Below are 22,228 nucleotides of genomic sequence, written 5' to 3'. Positions count from 1 at the left end.
TGAGAAAGTGAAGTTACAACTGCTTTCTTCAGACAGTTCATTGTATGGAGGGTTAAAGGGCTATCACTCTGATAAGGAAGACTTACACTGTTATACTTTATCAAAATTCGATAAGAATAATCGTCGCCTAAGGGAGCGCATTCAGATAATACAAAAATGGGCATCGTTCGAATAATTTTTGCATAGTTTTTAACTTAAAGCATTGAAATTTAATTAACGTTACTCATTGAGATATGTTTATCGAAGCAACAATGCTACTTACCTCCGTATAGGCCTGGCACATGGCTTCGTAGAGAGTTTGATGTTGTCGTATGTGAGATTCAAGTACTGCAATTTCATTTGGGAGATTTGTTGAGTCACAAGCTTGACTCCATCCTGCTACGCTGTCCACATATTGTTCAGCTTTATGATGAAACACTACACTTAAGCCAAGCACTGCGGTGCGCTCGTCAAGACCAGCAGCAAACTCTTTCCAAGCTCTGTCGAGTCTACCAGCAACAGCTCTCACATGACCAGCCGCGTAATGCTGAGTTTCAAGCAGTCTGCCAGCCATTGTTAGGATTTTGTTAATATTAACGTATACGTTCATAGAGCTCATGGTAAAGTGCTTATGCTCTTCCTGGAGATTCTTAGCGAGTTGATAGGAGCGACCGATTTCCACGTAATTGGCAAGGAAACCTTCGCGGTTGTGGCAGATCCAGTCGAACATTTTTTCACAATCTTGTTCAAATAGCCGAAGCTGAAAGCACTGATCTAACTTCATCTTCTTGATGTGCCAAACTTGAAGAAGATGCTGCTGACCAGCGTGAACTGAATCCATGTGCTGGATTACGAGAGCGGCCAATGCGCGACCATCAGGATCTGCACCACCAGTTGCACCGCTCTCGATGCTGCCACCTTCACCACCATTGCCAGTCATACCTTAAACAGTTGATGATATTTAAATTTGTTGAGAACATTGACATATTTAAGGGATTAGATGTATATACCGTTGTTGAAGCGTTCCAGTAGACGCTGACCAACAACCTCAACTTCCTCAACTGGAATGTTCATGATCTTCTTCTTCATCTCGTTGTGCAGATCTATCCCATGTTTAGCCCCTCCTACGTCGTCCGCAAAATCATTGCGGCTGAGATCTTCTTGCAAATCATCTAGTCTGTCTAAGAGATCAGCCGCCTGCCAAATGAAATCCTCTACGGCGAGACGTGTGTCGATCCACTGTGCATGATCGTATTGTAAGGAACCATCGAGATCTGCTGTTAGCTGGGAAGGATCTATCACTTTTGCGAGCGCCTCCAAACTAATAGTATTAATCTGTGAATGAGAAAATGGTACGGTTTTGTTTGGAATATTGATACTGTTTTGGTCACGGGGGAACTTTTTCGAAGGCGAAATTGTGCCAACGAGAGGCCTGCAAGATTTAATGCAAGATATCGGTTTTTAAAGGTCACCTATTGTGACTGTAATCTGCTTGCAGAGGGCCATCATATATGTACGAATATCGGGCCGTATTTACTACTAGTGTCGGTGTTTGCGGCACAATAGGCAGACTTCCATTTCGCTGCTTCAGTGCATTCAATAAACGCTAGAGAACTGACATCGTGCCAAACTAGGACAGAGGACCTTGCCAGCAGCCCTATATCAGTATTACTATAACATTCACCCTGCTACAGCTATTGATTGCTCTATTTACCTCAAAATTATACTTCTTCTGTTTGGCCAACGAAGTCCTTTGTTTCTGCCAGAAGTTGTCGGGCTTGATGATAAATGCAACATGGACTGAACGATGAAAGTGTTCATGCAATACCTTCAAGATAACAATATTTAATGGTGGTAAATTAGATTTGTTGCATACAAAATAAAACCTTTGTATTCTATTGCAAACCTTTAGAATAGGTTTAACGGAATCCCATGTTGCACCTCGCATATCCACAATAACAGTGAAACGGTGTCCTCTGGCTTCTTCATTTGGAATGGCTAGAAGATATTGTAAGAGGCGACGGTAGTCTTCAGGTTTTGCACGTTCTCGCCTTGGTGTTGTTGGAAATACAAGAACTGGACCACCACGACGGTCACGGCCACCCGGGAGAATAGCAAGGCGCTCTTGAAGCAGAGGGAGAACCTCTACAGCCCGTGTACCATCCATCACCTTGTTTTTTGATTCACTAGAATTCTAATCTGAAAAAATACAAACATTTAGATTCCGATTGTCTTAGCATACTCAAAGTATGTGTGCTATAATGCTAAAATGAATTGAATATATGGTCTGCTCTGATAATCTTTATAACCGAGAGAATCATCTTACAACTATCATTATTATCAAAGCATACTATAACACTAAGCAGACAATTCCAGGAAACAAGTAAAATGCCTCTATATTTCTTACCTTGAACTTTGCTTAAACTAAGACCTTTCGAATAATTCCAAAGAATTTAAATAAAGCAATTACAGAAAAAATAAACTACTGTATTTAATGTACAAATAATTTGAAAGTAAATTTTGCCATTCACAAACTTCATAAGATGACATGGATATATCATCAAACTGATATACACCTGTTGAATAAAATAATTTATCAATGTAAATAAGAAAAAGTAGGCTAACGAATTTGGTAAAGACCGGTATAACGCGATACACCTACGAAAAAATTCTCGACGCGTACTTTGTGATCTCTGAACTAGCCGTATAACCGAATATTATTCAACTAGAAAAAATCCAAAAGGAGATTCAAATATTTATTACTATCTAAAAATACTTTCAAATATATCACGTCCGTTCATTCAATGAATGCACACAGTGCTTATAATCGAATTCAAAAGAATAATCGTGCCCATTGAGCAGAAAGCTGCGTAGAAATTGCAGAAATTGCATTCAAGAGCCCTTTGTAATGGTTTCTCGCATTATTGTGGGGTTCGTGGAACCCCCCAAGGCAATAAAGTAGGATGACGTGAGAATTGGGGAACAGAGAAGAAAATCGCAAAAAGGAATCAACAGCAACGTATCACGAGGGAACGAAACAACGATAGGCCAAGAGTACAATTTGTTAATTTCATACCTTAATAATGTGTTTATGAGAAAATGACAATTAGCGCTAAGAACTTTTCTGTCGAGGGACAGCCCTTGATGATAATTAAAACAGAAAATGTACCCTTACAAGGCCAACGTCTACTACAACCCCTAAGTGCAGATGTAATCGAAGTCATTCCTCCTTTTTTCAGCTACCTTTACAATACAAGAAGAATGAAACAACATTGTGTGCTTCGAACGAGCGTCGACAAATCCCTTACTAGAAGGGTCGACGACTACAATGAACAAATCAATCGGTTCGCTGATGGGAAAAGAGCGCGTACAATTGTGTAATTTTTGAGTGATTAATTTCTTACATATAAGCTGGATACCCTAGATACCGTTAATTGAAATATAAGTCATCCAAAGTAATTCAGAGTTGTGCTTTTTGTCGCGAATATTATAAATAGACGCGAAGCGCAGCTTGTCAAATTCACCCTCCATCGGACAACAATTGCCTCGAATGATCATCGCTTACCTGCACGACACTTCGTTCGTTTTCTCACGTAATCGTCCGCTTTAGCTGTCCTTTTGCGCGACGCACTCCGAACTACCGCGAACAAGTCGTCACGGCTCATATTGTCGGCCCATTGGCATACAAAGTCACGCGAACAACGCGAGAATATCTCCTCCTGCCATGTTCGGCTACAGATTCTACATTGCGCTTGGAATTCGCTCTCGCTCGGGGGCAGCACTCACCATGGTTGAAAATAATGTAGGTTTCTCCGGAGGCTTTCTGGAGAGGATATTTATGCCGGGTTCACTGTTATAGAAAAAACTGCCTTTGTATAAAGTGGTTCATAAATGTTGTATAAAGCGATATTGCTTATATGTCACTTACATATTGCTTGCAAATCACTTTATCAGATGCAGCATAAGTTCAAGAATTTTGATTGTTATATTTAATTGTTAATGATTCCTATAGACTCCAGATCATGTTCATTTAAAGCTTGATCAAACCTTGTGAAGTATCCTTTAGATATTTCTTTGATGAACTTACATTTTATATACAAACTTTGTACGGTGGTTTAGTACATGCGCATGAATGTATTTCCAAAAAGTAAACTAAAGTTTTAATAGAGCTTGATTTATGTAGAGCGACTATTGTGTTTTATAGGAATATATATCATGTATCATTGAGAGTAATTTGGAACGTTGATAGGTCAATTGTCAATATGACGAGCATGATCTTATATACAGGTCTGGCACTTTTGACGCGTTTCACATCTCCCAAACATAACCCTAATGACTCTGAAAGTTTCCACTTTTGGCCGCTGCATGAAAAAACCGGGTGAGTGCGCATGCGTACAAGCGGGCTCCTCCGATACTAGCGCCTCATATTCCGAACTACAATCTGGAATCCCAAACGGCACCAAACAATGATCAACCGGTACTTCCATTTTCGCTGAGTACCCAGACTTGTATATAAGATCATGATGACGAGTTCCGTGAGCACGAATCCATCCACGTTATTGCCTCTGGGTAAAACACTATAGGTTTCCTAACTTAGCTCGGTGTGCAATGTCATTTAACATTTAATATTGTTTTAGAATTGGTGGATAAATGCATTGGTTCCCGAATACATATCATTATGAAAAATGACAAGGAGATTGTTGGCACTTTACAAGGCTTTGATGATTTTGTAAATATGTTATTGGAGGATGTGACAGAAAGCGAAGCAACTCCTGAAGGACGTAGAGTTACAAAACTGGATTTGATTTTACTTAATGGAAACAACATTACAATGGTATGCATTATTTGTATTATTTTCTAATTATTGGATGTATGAAATTCTTATATTAAACTTTTATTTCTATTTTTTATTATAGTTAGTACCAGGAGGAGAAATGCCAGAAACATAGAATACTGTGTATTACTTGTACTTTCCACAATTCAGATGTATACATTTATCTAATAATAATCTCACCTTTTCTAATTGTAATTTAATTTTATCTTATTCCAACGATTCTCAATTCCATGTTACTAAGTTTGTTAATAATTACCCTGAGCATTGGCCTTTTTTTCATATCTTGTGACCACATATCTCTATACAATTTCTTATATGTTCCATTGAAGCCATCATCAAGATTATCATCTATTGGTCTTTTCCCTTTACCAGTTAAATAAAGGATAGTATGTGCATGAAACCCGGCAAAAGGAATCTTTTGTGAAAGCATTTGCCATGCTAGTACACCTAGAGAGTAGATGTCTGAAGCAGGACTAGGAAAATCACCTTGAATTACCTCGGGGGCCGCGTATCCTGGGGTACCCTTAAAATATACAATATTTTTTATGACATTCGAATCATCTTTAAGAATGCTAGCAAAAAAACGAACGTGCTTTCTTGATGAGAAGTCCAGCTCATCCATAAGTACAGAACTTCCAAAATCTGCGAGCTTTGGCTGACCATCAGCGGCCATAAGAATATTTTTAGGTTTAACATCGGCGTGTACAACACCGGCACGGTGACAAAAGTCTAAAGCGCAAGAGATTGCTTTCCAAATACGAATACGTTCTTCCTTTTCAAGAGTACTGTCATCCAGTAGATCTTGGAGAGAAGTACCGCAAAGTTCCATTGTTATCAAAGACAAGGAAGTTCCTTGATCGATACCAAGTACTTTTACAATATTCGAATGATTCAAATATGTCGCATGTTTCTCCGCATTCACGGAAAGATCGCTATCTTTTCTGCGATTTATTATTTTCGCTGCAACTTCATTTCCTAAAATCAGAAGACATATTTTTACATTTTCTGGCAGTCTTAACAAATTTTTTTATCAGTAATTTATACCTTTATAAGATGCTTTGTAAACCCTTCCAAAACTGCCTGTACCAAGAAGAGAGCGTTGTACGTTTTGCAAACCGTTGTTCAAAATTTTCACTCTGTTCGGAGTGTCAATGTTAAAAGGTGATAAATGATTTCTATCTACAGTTCTTGAAATTCCATGATTTTCCACTCTGAGATCTTTTCTAACGGGTGTTTTAGGAGTTAAGGATTGCCTATCAAATTACATGAATGACTTCAAGATTAAACAGTACTCTACGTGTGAAACAATCATGTATACACAGTTATCTCAACAATTACCTTAAATTTTCTACACTTCTTGGTGATCGCGGAGATAAATTTTTTAATACCGAAGTTACTATCCTCGGAGAAGCCATTTTTACAATCACGTACATCCAACTACACAGTGAAAACATATGAGGACATTTTGAAATTGATACAGAAACACAAGGACCTATTGGGTATGTTCAAAATATTTATAATATTCTATCCTCTTGCACACTCACTATAATCCTTTAAAGCCTCATCACTTGATTATTAATAAGAATCCTGAAAAGAATAAATGAATCGCAGTCCACTAAATAAGGAAGTTGCAATTAAAAAATAGCTTATGGACAATTAAAATATTGTTTTATTATATTTTATTCTCTGTACTTAAGGCGTAAACGAGCTATTAATAGCCTATTACTAATTATTACTTTTAATACTGTATTTTAACTAAAATATTTACAATAGTTTCATCATTCGATAACAATGATGAACATAATAATCTCTCAAATATAGGTAATATCTGTGGCATAGATATAATAACGTGTCTCAATAATATATTATAAGATATAGAGCCATGTCTGACAAGTATTAAATTCGTCAAACAATCTACATTTTTTTCTCATTACAACAATAACTGTTAATAATAAGTACCGTGAGGTTCGAGCAAACGCGGTTTTTTCTATCACAATATTCTAGAAGGACTCGTTACTATTTGTCATTTTTTCATTCCCATTACTTATAGCATTAATATTAAATAAATAAACAATAGCAAGTAAACTGCTTGTACTGTTAACTCTTCGTCGAAGTAGCATTATCAGAGCTGGTTCTTAATTCTTTGACAATTTAATAACAATATGTCGATTAGTAAAATACTCTACAGAATTGAAAATACAATATATTTCTCACATTATATCTCTCTTTCTGTTTCTCTTAGAATATTCTCTTTTCATCTACTGCATTAATTGTATATTGTATATTTGTCTTATTGCAACATCAATATACCATTCACCATTACCATTAGATTTTGATTCAAAACGTGTAAACCTCAGAGAATAATTTAAAAAAAAAAGAGGCTTCAAACATAGTACAGAGTACTAATATTATGAAGATTATTCAACCAGATCAAATACGAAGATAAAAAACAAAGGCCATTATAAAGTATAAACCACGATCGACAATTTGCATAACTTTTTCAAATTGATATATGGTTTTCTATCTACCTATCGTATCTTATAATCTTATATGATATACGAATACCATAATGCCATGTATGTATACTTTATAAGTAAAGCTCTCAATTTACATCGATTGCAAAGACCAAAGTTTTTAAGTAAACACCAATGTTCCTAAGATACTAAATTCTTAGCATTTTTCTTTTGTACCCTTTCAACCGGCCTGTTTCTAAAAATAGAACCTCAATCGTCCATCTGTTAAGATAATTCAATATAAGGAAGAAAAACTTCGGCGAATTATACACAATAAGTAACACAATCTCATAAACACGCAGAGCCGCGAGAGTAAACCGATATATTTTATAGTGGCAGTGTTTTTAAAACTACTCCTTCGCCTTGATAATTTTTTTTTATTTTTAATGAATCTTAATGCGCACATGAACATAAGTTATTCACATCAATTTTGGAAGAAAAAAAAATAGACCAAAGGCCAAAACTTTAACGAGTGTCATCGAGATATTTCAAAAAAATTGAATACGTTTGTTGTTTAAAATTGTTTTATATGCCAATTGTCAAAATGATTTTAATAGATTGTTCTTTTTAACTGTCACGATGTAATATATCCACTGGTCACTTCTACTTATAATATGTCTCTTCTGCCACATCATTTTTTATTGTCTCTAATTTCATTAAGTTTTCGAGTAATATTTTTCTTCCTTTCACAATTTTTCATCGTTCAATATTTGCCTCTGATAAGAACAATTTTGTAAGTACATTTAGTTGGTCTACACGTCTTGAATCCCTAGCCAACGCATATAAGTACATTCGAATCGTATAGATTATGAAAATTATATTGTTTTTGTTTGGCGGTAATCACCTCAAAAGAAATGATATTAGCTGCTGACAGCTAAAATTGTGTAAAATTACGTCGAGAGACGCTAAGTACTATCCAAACAGGCCATATCGATTTGATAGATCTTTAAACTTAACAATATACGATTTTTATTTGATCTCATGGAATCCCTTAGTCGGATCCATGGAGGTAGCGTGGATAAGGTACACATGAAAAATATGGTCAGAACAATTCATGGTAGAGGAAAAATTTCGTCAAATATGATAAAATTCTTATGTCCTCATGTCCTCTCTACTTCTAAATATTTGTAGTAGCACCAGGAAACTTATTTCTTGGAAATTGATTACCTTTTTATTATCTGGTAGCAACAGTAAATACCTTAATTCTTTAAATTTCACATTGAGGATTGTTTCTTTTTTTTTTATATCATTGATAGATGAAAAAATATAGATTTCGCTGAAAGAACAAAGTTACACGATACAATATTTATCCGGTTGTTTCTTCAATTGGCCTTTCGGACAAGATTGTTAAAGATTATGAAATAAAAAAATGTCATCACGACTTGTTCGAAAATACTAAAAATATTCTGGCCATGATGGACATATTAGCATCGATAGCACCACGTTATACATGATTTTGGCACTCCCCACGTTCCGTGAATATCCACGTATACGAATTACTCTTATACAAAGTCATAAGACTCGACACGATCATAACGCGACCACAGGTACTACTCCTTCATTGAATTACTGGTGAAGTATGTAGAAGAATATTGAATTGTAGAAGATAAATTTAAGTTCGCAAGAGCTGTGCCGCTAATTAAATTTAAAATCTACGTTAATTAGTTAACTATTTACAAACTACGTATGATACATACAACAGGATATCCTCATGTACCTCATCAACAAATAAACGATCATAGCTCGCTAATACCGTTTCTTACAAATTATTAGGAATCGCGAATATGATCGTCACGTTCGTTGACGCAGAAAGCTTAAAAGTATATCTCGCTATAATAGACCTTTCCATTCGCACCGAAATAGACTTTAATGAAAAAATCCATTAAATTCATTTGAGCCACCCTAAGAATACCATTATGAAGACATAACAGAAAGTACAACGTGAGGGAGAGGTAATAGGTAACGTTTCGCTAGTAACAAGATAACGGATAATAGGTTGGATAAGCTAAGCTAAGGCACAATCTAACCAGGGAGAGGTGCTTCTTCGTAGAAGTCCGGTTCGTCCTCGTTCTTCTCGGGTTCGGGTTCCTTGCTGTCCAAGGCGCGAAGTTCCGCGGCGGTGAAGAAGTGTCTCATCTGAGCTCGTAGCGGGATCATCAGGATGAGGAAGAACGGCAGTGCCAGAGCGGCCTTGGTACTCTTCACTACCCATAGAATGGCCAGGCACAGGATTTGTGTTAGGGTGAAGATGTGCATCTTGTAAGTTTGTACTCTGCGCACGTAGTTAGCGGTACCGTGATGTTTGACTGGCATGAAGAAGAGTTTGATGCGGTCGAATAACTGGACTCCGTTAGTCGACGAAATACCCATGTAGAGGAACACCCCAAGGAGGACGGCCATGGGAACGCGTCTTAGTAAAGGAGCCATCAGGACGCTCACACCGACCAGGATTGCTACCAGAAGCCCACTCACTCGCTGTTCCTTCACCTCGACGATATGGGGTTTGTCTCCTGGTGCGTGAGTGCGGGACATTACCGTCACTGCTGAAACGTGGGTCAAGGAGCGCACTGAGGCTGCGCAGCACCATGGAGCCCCCATAAGACCACAGCCGACGTTCATTAAACAAACTACTACGATGTCCATGTGGTAGCCATTACCCTTGCGAAGCTTACGTTCTTTCTTGTCAATGATGAGTCTGGATAGTAATATCAAGTAAGACAATTTAATAACAATATTACAGTTATCAAGTGTAACGGGTTATACATTGGTTTGAATACTCACTCAGAGATTTGAGTTTCCATGAAGACAAGGATATAGACGAGAAACGCTGGAACGCAGCAAGCCAAAGCCATCCAGAGAGGAATCGCCTTCTCCTTTCCAGCAGGAGATACGAACCAGCTTCTGGTGTGATCCGAAGGTACCAAACCATCTGGTACTTGAAGTTTCTCCGTCTCGACATTGGCGAAATAATCAATGATAGCAAAAAGAACGATGCTGATAGGGACTCCGAAGTCTCCAAAGGCTCTTCTGGCACTACGGCCCAGGTAGTGACTGTTACGGAAGATTCGAAGGTAGTACGCCCCGAGGAAGGTACCCAGGCACAATATCGTGCACATGAGAGCAGTGTTAGGCTGATTGATAAACCCTGCTGGATCGGAGCTCGGTATCAGATGATTGTATTCCATGGAATCGACCGTGGAGTTTCCCATGTCAGATGCGATTACCAATTCCGTAACGTTGTATGGCGTCGGGGTGGTCGTATCGTTAAGCAAAGGGGCAAAACAGTATTGATGAAGAAGTGGATGGCGTTTGAAGTAATTAACTAGCTTGATGAATGTCTCCACAATGTAAAGTAACGAGATCAATCCAGTGAAGATTTCTTCCGTGAAGCGTGTGAACAGCCTTACTAGAACAGAACCTTCTACAGAGGCGATGGCTAGGGCGATGACTCCCATCCAGGCACCGACGTAGACTCTCACAGTGAGAAATTCGAGTTCATTCGCCAAACAAAATTTGTGGAGACTCTCGTCAAAGAGTAACAGGGGTCCTGTTGTGCCGATGATAACCAAGGGTTGAGTAGCGAATAGAGCCATTATCACGCCAGTCCAGCAGCAGGATACCAGGGTCTCGGAGATCCCGATGACGTTGCGGGTCTTGTCGCTCAAGAGACCACCGAATGTTATGGCCGTGCACAGTGCGGCGAAATACATGAACATCGCCGCTGCAAGGCAGGACGAATTGATACCATCGGTAAAATCCGATAGGTAAAACGGATAACGTCGTTTGATGTCATTTATGAGCCCACCGAATGGCCGCCTAGTACGTCGTAAAGGATCCCCGTCATCTGGAGGTTTCTTCCCGTCTTCACCAGCCAGAAGTGCTATAAGAAATCAATTGAGAAATATAGCGAGCAAAATGACATATAAATTCCTAATAAGGAAGTCCAATGCCAGAAAAAAATCTAAGAATTAAAAAATAAAGCATAAAATACCTTTCTTGAGAGCCGCCTCACTCTGCACTGGTTTACTTTTCTTTTCAAGTGCTTTAGCCTTCCGTTTTCTAATGGCTTCGCTCTTAGCTTTGAGCTCGTCAAATGGCAACAGTGCCTGCCTCTCCCAATCGCCAGGAGGAAGGACAATGGAATCGTCCAGAAAGTCGTTGATGGCTGACAACAGCTCTCTCCTCTCGGTAGCCTTGTAAGCGACTTTGTGGAAGGACGTGTTGGCCATCAGAGTAGAAATTGATCTACCAATCTCATGGTAATCCAGATCAACGTTCCTCGGTCCAAGAAGGATAAACATAAATCTCACTGGTATAGTAACTTCCGTGATGGACGGTATGAAGACAGCTTGCGCTAATCTAACGAACGCAATTGTTGGTTGATCCAGGAACTCGACGGCACCGACCAGGACGACCGTCGCTTCGGCGCCAGCAGGGATCCTCTTCAGGATATGATCGTTATGCCCTTTTTTGAGATCCTCGGTGCTACTCGTAAAAGTAAGTTCCTCCTTCATGTCCACGGTAGTGTGGTTGTTGTCAAGGGCCAGATTCGAGGAAACGATCTTCGGCTTTGAGTCGTTCAGATTCTGCGAAAGATCATACCGATTGATGAACATCGATTGGTAATATTGACGCGTCTAATGAGTAACGTATATACAGTATGTCAGAGAAAACTATGCATAGGTTTCCCAACTATAGGAAAATACGATTGTTCCGGTGGTTCAATTTCTTTCTGTTAATTGCTACGACGGAACAATCTAGTTAATGAAATTTACGTGTGGATGAATGATCTTTTTGCCGTACGGTAAGATCTTCGATCGGTAAAATCATATAAATCTTTCCACGAAGTGCGAAGCAGAGAAAACTTCGTGTTTGTTAATCTGTTTTAGTTATTCACACAATACTTTGATAAATACATAACAATCAGTTCACGGTGCATAAAAAATTAAGTCAGTTAAAAAAAAAAAAGAGAAAAGAAACGAAAAAGAAAACATTGTAAATATCGAATCGATGAGAGGTTGCAAGAATGAAGAAAACCTATGCTCCGTTTTGCGTGTCTACACAGTGTATACATACATACAGCGTCCAGTACCTATAGTACTCAGGATATGTGTATAAATTAAATAGAAAGAAAACCTGTACAAATAATTTATATACAGAGGATAAGGTGCGTATGTGTAATTACAATCATGCGCAGGCAGACTGCTGCTACTACTATATACAGTATAAACAGCCGAATGATCTTTGCTAGATCAATGAAAAAAAATCAATTGGTCTGCTCGATATTTGCATGGATCAAGTAATATGATAAAAAGACAAAAACATAAACAATCAAAACGATAAAACTCCAAGCCGCAGTGTAGTGTATGTTGCAGCGCGGTGAGAAAGATCATGGAACTTACAGGTAACGATTTATAATAGAAATCGGTATCATATATATTATACACATATACGATCATAGACTATTTGTATTTCTGTAAATTCAAAAATCATACACGTATAAGTTCATGATCTAAAAAAAAAAAGAAAAATGTTACTGGACGCACTCGATGCTAACGCGTGTATGCGTTGATCTTTGTACAAGAACGTAATACGTGAAACGGGATAAAAAAAAAAAAAAGGTTCAAACAAAACTAGCGAATAAAGTGAAAAAAATTTGCATTTTGCATTGGGGAACGAGATTTAGAGAGATTTACATGTCGGGTTACATGGTTCTCAGCGGCTTCTCGCGCGGCCTCCTCTTCCTCCAGCCAGATAGACTGTGGAAACAACATTAGGAATGCCGTCAATCATATCGTTCTACGTGCCACCGCCTCAGCTACTTTCTACTACAGTCAAATCCTTGAAAACTCTATCTTAAGAAGAACCCCTTCTGAATTATCATAAGTCAATGTATAGTTCTCTGATACAGAGAGAAGATACAGGATCCATGAAGATCCTGAGATCGGTCCTAGGATATAGATTACGTTAAAAAATTCACTATCATCATCGAGCGGAATTCTTCGTCCATGACAAACGCATAGAGACAACTAAGAGACATTGGATAAGAATGAATTTTGAAACGTAGCCATAGCATCTCATGTGACAATAATTAACGGTAGAGACTATTATACCTGCAGACTGGTGTAGCTGGAATAGTTGCGTTTACCACCAAATCGAAACCCACGATCGTTCTCGTGAACGTGCCTGTGCCGTAAAAGGAGAGCCCTCATAACGACAGGACGATCCTCCGGCAGGATCAGCTCCTCGACGACCATCTGTTCGACAACTCTATAAGCCAATCCAGGCAGATCTCGTTCCTCAAGATCAAGAAGGACCACGCCGGTCTCGAGGCAACGACGTAAATTCAGTAACGAGTGGAAGCTGAGAGAGGCGACGTGGGGTCTACCGAACCTGTCGGCGCCTTCCTCGACGTCCTCCTCGTACTTTATCCATCGAGCTGTTTCACGCCATTCCCTTTCCTCGCCGATGCCGTGAAGCTCGTCGAGCTGCACGAAGACCTCGTGGGGCGAGTGATCGTACATCTTCTTGAAGGTCTCGTGCGGAATTCCGCCTTCCTTCTTGCGTCCGATCTGGACGGTCAAGTGAGCCGCCTTGTGACGTCTCATGCCCCTTGGATCGTCGCTCCTGTGAGACTCCAGGCCGTCGATGTCTAGCTCCTGAAGTGTACTCGCTTCTTCCGGCTGTACGCTGACTCTTCTTCCGAGAGGGCCCGTACCATCCGGCAGACCAGCCCCTGAACGCTTTCTCCATTGTGGATCCTCTTGGAGGGAGTACTTGCGTGACTTGTGATGATGTCTCCTGAAAATCAATGGATAATGAGCTCGAGCTAATTGAAGGTAATACAGGGTATATATAGTAAGTCCAAGCTGCTATGATAATTTCTCGACTTCACGTGTTCACGGGACTGTATTGTGTGCTTTAATATAGGTATGGGCTTTGCTGCCAAATCCGTTCTGGTATTCGACCCTGGCAGTGAGTCGTCTCGAGGGAGCCAGTAAAAATCAAGTTCACACCTTGAGATTGAAATTTTTTTTTAAAAAGATCAAACGTATCCCGACTTTGTGATTATACGAGAATCTAATAAAAGAGTCTCAGCCAGACTGGAATTGTTTTAAACTTTCATAAAAAAAAAAAAAAAAAAAAAAAAAAAAAAAAAAACTCAGTGTTAAAAAGCATAAAAGTCTATGATACACCAGACTGGAATTGTTTTAAACTTTCAAAAAAAAAAAAAAAAAAAAAAAAGAAACAAAAAACTCAGTGTTAAAAAGCATAAAAGTCTATGATACACTAATCCAAACGTTCCCAAGTAACAGCAAACTCACAAAAAAAACTCACGGGTTTTCTTTAATACACAGAGAATGAAATCTTCGTTAAAAGAAATCACGAGTTCATCGTGAACCCACCGGAAACAATAATCCTTCCCGTCTTCCCAGAGGATATCTTTCCACGTGCACAGGACAATACACGTAATCTTCGGTATTAGACATCAAAGGGATAATTAAGTAGAATTGAAGGTACCGTCTGATGTCACCAATACGCTCTGGTGACCGGTCGTAGGTAATGGGCATTTTTAGACCAGGCACCAAGTGGCACCCACCACCTCCACGTCTCCTAAGCTCAGAGAGGAGACTCCGCCGTTCGAACCAGCTAAATAGAAAATACTATCGTGCGTGTCTCCGTTCGTGCCTCGTGCGCCCTCTGATGTGCAAACGAGGACAAGATCTGGCCAAAGGCCATGGCACCAGGCAGTACCTAGTGCGCTGATCCAGACAATAGCCTGGGTCTAGGCTAAGCTTACGTTTGGTGTCACAGAAATTGCTTGGCATTCGTAACAAAATAATACGGAAGGATCTACAGTAGGGCAAATTCAGGATTACCTTCGAAATTGATAAAATCGAAGAGGACTCACTTGTGCTCGTGTTTCTGATGTCTGCGTGTCTTCCTGTCCTCCTCGCTAGGAATATCCTCCGGAGGTGGACTCACGGCACCTTCCTCTCGAATCTTTTGAAACTGGACTCTTGGAATACCCACGCCAGGACTCTCAGTGATTCCTGAAGCTGCTCTTTCGGAAATTGGAGCTTCGCTCTCGCTGCTGAGGACTTGTTCGCCATCCTCGAAAGTGTCTTCATCCCCGACGTTGTCGCTCACTGGCGTGTTGTCAAAATGATCGGCACCCTGAACGTCTCCAGTACCGGTTGGCACGTTACCCGCGCTGTCTTCGTCTGGACTGATTTCCGTCCCGGAACCCTCACTGTAAATTACAAATAGTACGTACTTATTTCCTTCCATCTACAAACATAACCATAAAGTGCTGAAATCCCTCGTGTTTATTTCACGAGGCTGTAAAAAGAGACACTTTTTTCTTCAACTCGAATATAGACCCGAGAACGACTCGAATTTGGAGAATTACAAACTCCGAATACTTGAATGAGAACAAAAATCAGAATGAAAACGATAATGTTGACGTTATATGTTTTTCTTGATTCTTGAAAGCATTTTTAAAGAGGCATCAGCACCATCGTAATAATACTATTCTCATTTCGGTCATTACCTTGTATATCGTTCGTTACAAAAATATTTTCAACGTATTCTCTTTGCGACAAGTGGAAGGACAGATATTAATCAATTTTTCGTTTTCACCTCACATATTGTTTAAATAACGTGGAAAAAAAAATAATTAAAAAATTCAATTTTTTTTATTAAAAAAAAATCGTAGTCGTATTCGATGCGAAAGAAGTGTCTCTTAAAAATATCTACCTACTCTCACCGTCTAAGAGCTAAGATATCTCCAAAAAGAATATAGCTGTTGACATAACAAGTATATCTATAAAGTGCAATTTTTACTATTTTAATTCCCTATATCTGTAAGCAGACGATCAAAAATACTGAAATTTCGTTTAAAGATTTCCTACGTCACACTGAACGACATATTTCCATAGAAAATGTTAATCTTCAATTTTAATTAACGCAGCAACTACCTCAAATAGTCGATCGTAAATATTAAAAATCAACGCGGACGTCAAATACAATAAAAATGTCTCTTACATTTAAACTACAAGACAAAATTACTCTATTAGCCATAATGAATGGAAAGGCAGTAAAGTATCACACTCGTAAATCAATGATTGATCGCGCATATAAAAGTTGCATAAAAATCCGTAAAAATTTATGACTTTCGCGCATTAGATTATCATAATTTAAAGGACGTTCATAAATACAGCCGTTTTTAAGTCTCCCCTAATTCAGCAAAAGCCTGATAATAAATAACCTTATCACGATCGATCGACGATCGAGCTACTTTATTGATACGTTTAATTTGTCTGACGATAAATGAAAAATTGATCGTTTCAAAAGACAGCCGGTAGATCATTAAAAGACAGCTGAATGGATCACCGGATGACGGATTAACTGAAAAGGTTTTAACTATACGGATCTATCCATCCGATAGTCAAGGTGGCGATGAATTGTCGATAGCGTCCAAATGATTAACGCTGTCTTTATTCAAGATGCAGAGATACCGATACGCGTACCACGCGTGCGACAAAGGGAAACGGCGCTCCGAAAAAGTACAGCACCATACCGCAATATCTGTTCTAGAAAATAACTATTAACGAACCGAGCAATCAATTTAATCCAGCCGTTTTAAAAAATCAGAAGAACATTGAATACTTCATAATCACACATCGTTAATTCTAAACCCTAACTAAAACTGTCTAAACCCATGTGCTTCTGTCTATTTGACATCTGTCAATATATCTCATGCCGCTAGTAACCTCAGCTGTCGAAGACAGCGAACTCCTAGTAAACGGCAATATAGATAACACCGCTGTACTATCTTCCCAATACCCCTACGCTTATAAGCATTATCATCACTTCGACGAAATAACCGGCCGTCACCGACTAATTAAATAAATAAGAAATTAAAAATTAATACTATCGACTCCTTCGAAAGCTCAGTACTTCCGACAATCTATGATCAAGTCTATGCTGACGGAATCGCCCGGACACGAGACTCTTATAGCTTACTCGTTATAGCTTACACGTTTCTCTTGGTTCTTGTTTTATTTATTTTTAGTGAGTGCCAAAAAGTCCAAAATTTTATAGGCATACGGAAGAGGAGAAGCTTGGCTTAAAAGCTATCATGAAAATCAGTTTGATAGAAAAATTGGATTTTGCACTTACGGCGAGAGGTGTCGGCGCATAGATCTCGAGTGTAGACTCTTCAATGGCATATGAGGATGTGGGTAACTTCGTTTACGGTGTTCTGTCGACATTAGAAAACAAGTGTGTTAGATATAACTTCCTCGTGATAATCCAATTAAAAGATCCTTGATAGGTATAAATATAAAATATATTTTTCAATACGCTAATTTTTTTTCTTCATCATCAATAAATAGAACGCCCCGTCGTCTGGGATCCGTAAAGACATATAGTCATTAGATTCAAAGTCACGTGTCCTCATACGAAAAGTAGATGCTGACAATTTAAGTGAGAAGTATATGAAAAATCGTACATCGATTTGGTAATTTATAAAAATATCATATATACATATTGCATCATGATTATCGGTAAATTTAAATAAAATGTATATCGATAATGACAATCAGGTAAGATCGTAATGTAATACGAGAGGATTTGTCAAATTTTCATTACTTACGATTAACGTCAAGATCGTTGTACCTAGGTGGCGCTCCGCGATCACGTTCTCGATCCGAACCCGCGGATTCCGACGGTGAGCCTAATCGGGCTACGTCGAACTTCTCGCCGGAATCCATGGCAAAAACCTTCTCCATCTCCTCGTCAAGTTGCGGTCCCGCTTCAGTGCCATGTCCGTCGGTCTGCGTGCGAAAAGGAAAAGAAGCAAAATTAAAGGACCGAGCAACGGAGATAATAACTTGCGCGCGCAAAAGACTTTCAAATTGCCCGCCTTCCGGCCCTCCAGAATGAACTTCCGGCCCTTGTACTGACACAGAAAGGACTTTGCCGAGTGCTCCTGTTTACGTAGGTCGAATACTAATGGGGTTTGTCGGACCCGGATATTACGTACCCTGCTACACGTTAAAGCAGGTCACAGGTGCACAGCTTGGGTAGAAGCTTGAAATTTCTAGGCTACCGCGTCTATATAGCAGACGTCGTACCTATAGCAACTAAAACAACTAGTAATTATAATCGTTCCGAGCAATAACAATATTCTCAGTATAAAGCAACATTGGTATCGTCATTTTGAATGACACAGGACACGTGTTCCTTTTTTCAGTAAGATAACGAATATCGATTAGCCGCAGCTTCAAAGGAGCTTACGTACACACGTTATAATCACGAGCTACTCCCGATAACGAGAATACCCTCTGCCAGTAAGGAAATCATAATGTATTTGCATAATATACAAATACTCGATCAGTCGTAAAACCACTTACGTCTAAACTCCACCAAGATAAACTGGATTTATCGATGAAGTATCGTCAAAGGATTCTAACTGAATCCTACAGAGTCGTGAACCGCGTCGGAACAATTGTCACTTCCTGTTTCGGCAGGTTACGAGTACAATTATCTCGAGGATTCGACAAATTAAATTTAACACATCAATTACAGCGATTCGACTGAATCTTTCGCGAAGCACCACGACGGGATGAGTACGATAGAAAAATAATAATTAAGAAAAAAAATTGTCATTATACGTGCTGCGAGCTATTTTCTATCGCGAATAAAATTGTAGGGGTCGCCGTACTGTACGATAATTCAGAGGACGATAGAATGTGAAATTGAATAAACGAACGACGAAGGAATAAGAGCGGGAAAGATGGCACTGAGTATACTGGGTTAAAAGTGTAAGGGCTCTGTGTGTATCAGTGTCACGCACCTGGTGCGTCCGTAAGGAGCGTCGTAACCAATGCAGAACCTTTCCTCGCGCCCGCTGTAGGAACGACTTCCCGGAGGAGCTGGCGCCGCCCTCGGGCATGGCATCCCGGGCTGGAATGAGCGGCCAAGTTGAAACCTCGGCGTCGAGAGGGGCTCGACGAGTTTCCGAAGCGAGCGCAGAACGCCGGTACCGAGTAGGAGAGACTCCCGATCGATATCAAACCCCATACGGGGCTGCCAGCCGCGCTGGGTGTAAACCCTCGCGCAACTCGCTCCTTCCCTATTCAATTCGAGCACCTAAACTCCAGGAGTTCAGTGCCGGGAGAAAGGGGCTAGAGGATCCTCTCCCAGAGGACCAGCAGCTCTTTTCGTTGAACCGACCCCCTAAATGCTGCTCCGACCGATATTTCAAAAGCTTCGATCACGATTGAACGGCTTTGAATTTATTAACGTAAAATTGTAAAAACCAACTGGGATCCTTCACGGATTACTACGTTGACCTATTTCGGGATTCAATTATATTTGTAATAATTGCGTGACCCAGGTCACGGGTAACTGAATTGGTCTTGTAATGAGATTCGTGCTAAATATATTTGATACTTGGGAGAACAAATTTTTTTTCACCGCTCTAGAAAAGTTTTACGTAAGAGTTACGAGGTTTCAAAGGATATTGGAATCTGTTGGTGATGGGTGAAAAGAAGAAGACAAAAAGCAAGAAGATTGAAGGTTCTTCGAGGAAGGAAAAGATTCGCATGGAGGAGATAGTGGCGAAGGGAGAAAATGTGGAGAGGTGGTAGGCGAGCAACAAGTGTCAGCTGTACGTGAAGCTGCGCGAACGGAGAAGGGAACGTAGACAAGAATGTACAGGGTGTCGACGATTTAACCATGAAAGTCAAAAAGGGTTTAGAGCTGTTGAACCCCGAGGGATGAAATGCTAATACGTCAAGAGGAACGCGAATGCCAAAGTAAAATCTCCACCTACACATACGTTTCAGTGTGAAAATTAGATAATATGGATATTATAAAAAAAATGTTTCAATGATGTTCAAACATTACGTCCGTAAGTTATCGACCATCCCCGCGGTATATAATACGAGGGACAGAATCAGGGGTTGGGAATAGCGAGGATAAATATAGGGAGGTAAAATATAAGTTCTGTACATGCTAGAGTGAGGGCGCTGCAGTACACGTCAACCCTGCAGCATCGACCAATTCTACGCCCCGTAGTGACTACCCCCGCCCCGGGAGCTACTTCCTGTTGACCCTGAACCTGAAGAACTAAAGGGGATTGTCGCGTGTTATACGCGTATAAATATCTCAAAACTATCCCAGAACTAGATGAGACCGTTGAACCCTCCGAAAGAGGAAGGATACCGACCCCTAGTTATAAACGGATATCCTATTCTCACGGTCAAGGTCCTGGATACTTAATATACGGTTCCGATATTCACCCCTGGTCGAGCTACAAATCCGTGTATACCAGAAGAGGGTAGCTGCTCAACGTGATATTGTACCACTGCGACTACCTATGAAGATGATAAATAACACTAGCTTGGGCTCTCTCGTGTTTCTGGAGAGGAGAATCGATTGTGCACCCTCACCAATTTCTACTCCTTCCAGGACGGCTTTCCCAGTTGGCCTTGAACCAGAACGTGAGCTTTTCGCCGGGGACTAGGAACGTCAGGAATTCGACAATATTTTTCGAGCTTCACCACGAGACTGTTGAACTCCGAGACAAATTGTATTGAGCTAAGGGTGCCGATACACGGAAATATGCTGAATACTTCGAATTTTCATAAAGGATGAAATTTGAATTTTCCAGGGGGGTTCCTATCGATTCGGCACCCTAACCTCCCTCGCCGGATTCCGACCCCGTTTCATGCACGCGGTCTTGAACCTGCTGCTGAACAAAGGAGAATGTGAGACTGAGGAATTATGTGCATATACGGAATACCTAATGATTTAGGGCTCAAGAGCTTCAAAGGAAATTCATTATTCAAGCCTTATTTTTGGCTTTGCCATCCCTGGAATATAGAAAATTTCACACTCAATTTCTGTACACTTTGCTTATCCTCAAGCTCTCTCTCTCTCTCGCGATCATAGAGCCTGTGGCATAGCCTGAAGACCGTTTCCCTATTGAATCGTATGCGATTAAACCTGATATTTGTCGACATTGACTGTGAGCCTTAGGATAGGTATTTATCAAGGTCTACAACCCTCTCTGACAAATAGCGCTAGGCTAATTAACTGTTTTTAAATGGCTGTACCTATATACACAGTAAAGTACAGGACGTCGAGTACCAGCATAGCTAATGACTGATAAACTTTAATTTAGCTAGCCTCTAGATGCAAATAGGAGAGTCATAAATAACGCCGTGCGAACAACTCTTACTCGTTAAAACTTCAGTAAATCGCACAAGTGCCGTGACTTTCGAAAGCTGATCGTCGTCGAATTTATTTGCAGTTCATCGTGCAATAATAAATATAGAGATAGAAATATACATATAGAAAAAGAGAAAGAAAGAAAGAAAGAAAGAAAGAGAGAGAGAGAGAATAATAAAATTAATTTCATTGCTTTACGAATGCCAGCTCGTCCTCTTGCAAGGGAATGATACGAACCCCTTGAAGTTTGTCGGAATTCTCAATCAATAACCTCTCAGCCCGCATACTTATCCAATTATAAAAGCGTTCGACTTTTTACAAGTGACTTATTCCATCGTAAAGGTTCCAATTTGAACAATTTTTTCGAGTCGAACGACAGCAATTTCCTAACCTATAATTTGGTATGTATATTACGATGAAAAAAAAAAAAAACATTCACCTTGAACTTTTATTGAACGCTCTATGTGCACTCGAGCGGACTGCTACATGCTGTCGGCGGTGCAGTATGTGCACATACGTTGACCTTGAACTTGAGCAAAAAATCAAGCAAGTGAATCGAGGCACAAAGCAACAGCGACAAGAATAGATAACACTCGAGTTACGTACGTTCGGTAAGAAAATTTTTCTGTCATCTACTTCCCCCCCCCCCCCCCTCTCC

General features: G+C 39.8%; 4 protein-coding genes across 34 annotated transcripts in view; 1 reads left to right on the top strand and 3 right to left on the bottom strand.

Moving 5' to 3' along the window:
- LOC107263297 (triple functional domain protein) overlaps positions 1 to 3,740 on the bottom strand; it is a 28,655-nt gene extending 24,915 nt beyond the window's left edge. For 8 of the 12 annotated variants that reach the window (XM_015730316.2, XM_015730317.2, XM_015730318.2 and 5 more), the window contains exons 1-5: positions 3,545 to 3,740; positions 1,886 to 2,178; positions 1,694 to 1,807; positions 990 to 1,314; positions 263 to 921 (exon numbers count right to left, since the gene is read on the bottom strand). In XM_015730316.2, coding sequence (XP_015585802.1) covers positions 263 to 921; positions 990 to 1,314; positions 1,694 to 1,807; positions 1,886 to 2,146 — 1,359 coding nt within the window. In that variant the 5' untranslated portion in view covers positions 2,147 to 2,178; positions 3,545 to 3,740. Of the gene's footprint in view, positions 1 to 262; positions 922 to 989; positions 1,315 to 1,693; positions 1,808 to 1,885; positions 2,179 to 3,544 lie in introns of those variants that run through there. The other 4 variants (XM_025080790.1, XM_025080788.1, XM_015730326.2 and 1 more) reach the window with 2 other exon arrangements.
- A 366-nt stretch (positions 3,741 to 4,106) lies between these two features.
- On the top strand, positions 4,107 to 5,008 carry LOC107263309 (U6 snRNA-associated Sm-like protein LSm5). The gene is made up of 3 exons (XM_015730367.2): positions 4,107 to 4,548; positions 4,617 to 4,813; positions 4,896 to 5,008. Exons 1-3 carry the CDS (start codon positions 4,500 to 4,502, stop codon positions 4,926 to 4,928), a joined length of 279 nt encoding a protein of 92 aa, XP_015585853.1. The 5' UTR covers positions 4,107 to 4,499; the 3' UTR covers positions 4,929 to 5,008.
- LOC107263307 (serine/threonine-protein kinase mos) lies at positions 4,931 to 6,404 on the bottom strand. 2 transcript variants are annotated; one of them, XM_015730361.2, is made up of 4 exons: positions 6,152 to 6,404; positions 5,858 to 6,066; positions 5,403 to 5,788; positions 4,931 to 5,336 (listed from the first exon to the last, which is right to left on the bottom strand). In XM_015730361.2, exons 1-4 carry the CDS (start codon positions 6,265 to 6,267, stop codon positions 5,016 to 5,018), a joined length of 1,032 nt encoding a protein of 343 aa, XP_015585847.1. In that variant the 5' UTR covers positions 6,268 to 6,404; the 3' UTR covers positions 4,931 to 5,015. The 2 variants fall into 2 exon arrangements, with proteins under 2 accessions (XP_015585847.1, XP_024936570.1); XM_025080802.1 differs by having other exon boundaries at positions 4,931 to 5,788.
- Positions 6,405 to 6,464: 60 nt separating this feature from the next.
- LOC107263302 (anion exchange protein 2) overlaps positions 6,465 to 22,228 on the bottom strand; it is a 30,898-nt gene continuing 15,134 nt past the window's right edge. For 14 of the 19 annotated variants that reach the window (XM_025080795.1, XM_025080796.1, XM_015730343.2 and 11 more), the window contains 8 exons: positions 17,987 to 18,167; positions 17,512 to 17,593; positions 15,239 to 15,580; positions 13,440 to 14,127; positions 13,023 to 13,085; positions 11,318 to 11,912; positions 10,108 to 11,206; positions 6,465 to 10,021 (listed from right to left, as the gene is read on the bottom strand). In XM_025080795.1, the coding sequence (XP_024936563.1) occupies positions 9,349 to 10,021; positions 10,108 to 11,206; positions 11,318 to 11,912; positions 13,023 to 13,085; positions 13,440 to 14,127; positions 15,239 to 15,580; positions 17,512 to 17,593; positions 17,987 to 18,167 (3,723 nt within the window). In that variant the 3' untranslated portion in view covers positions 6,465 to 9,348. Of the gene's footprint in view, positions 10,022 to 10,107; positions 11,207 to 11,317; positions 11,913 to 13,022; positions 13,086 to 13,439; positions 14,128 to 14,847; positions 14,988 to 15,238; positions 15,581 to 17,511; positions 17,594 to 17,986; positions 18,168 to 19,189; positions 19,343 to 22,228 lie in introns of those variants that run through there. The other 5 variants (XM_015730338.2, XM_015730340.2, XM_015730352.2 and 2 more) reach the window with 5 other exon arrangements.

The sequence above is a fragment of the Cephus cinctus genome, unplaced genomic scaffold (assembly GCF_000341935.2).
Source record: "Cephus cinctus unplaced genomic scaffold, Ccin1 Ccin1_scaffold0153, whole genome shotgun sequence".
Taxonomy (NCBI): domain Eukaryota; kingdom Metazoa; phylum Arthropoda; class Insecta; order Hymenoptera; family Cephidae; genus Cephus; species Cephus cinctus.
This window is presented reverse-complemented; position numbering and strand designations above follow the sequence as displayed.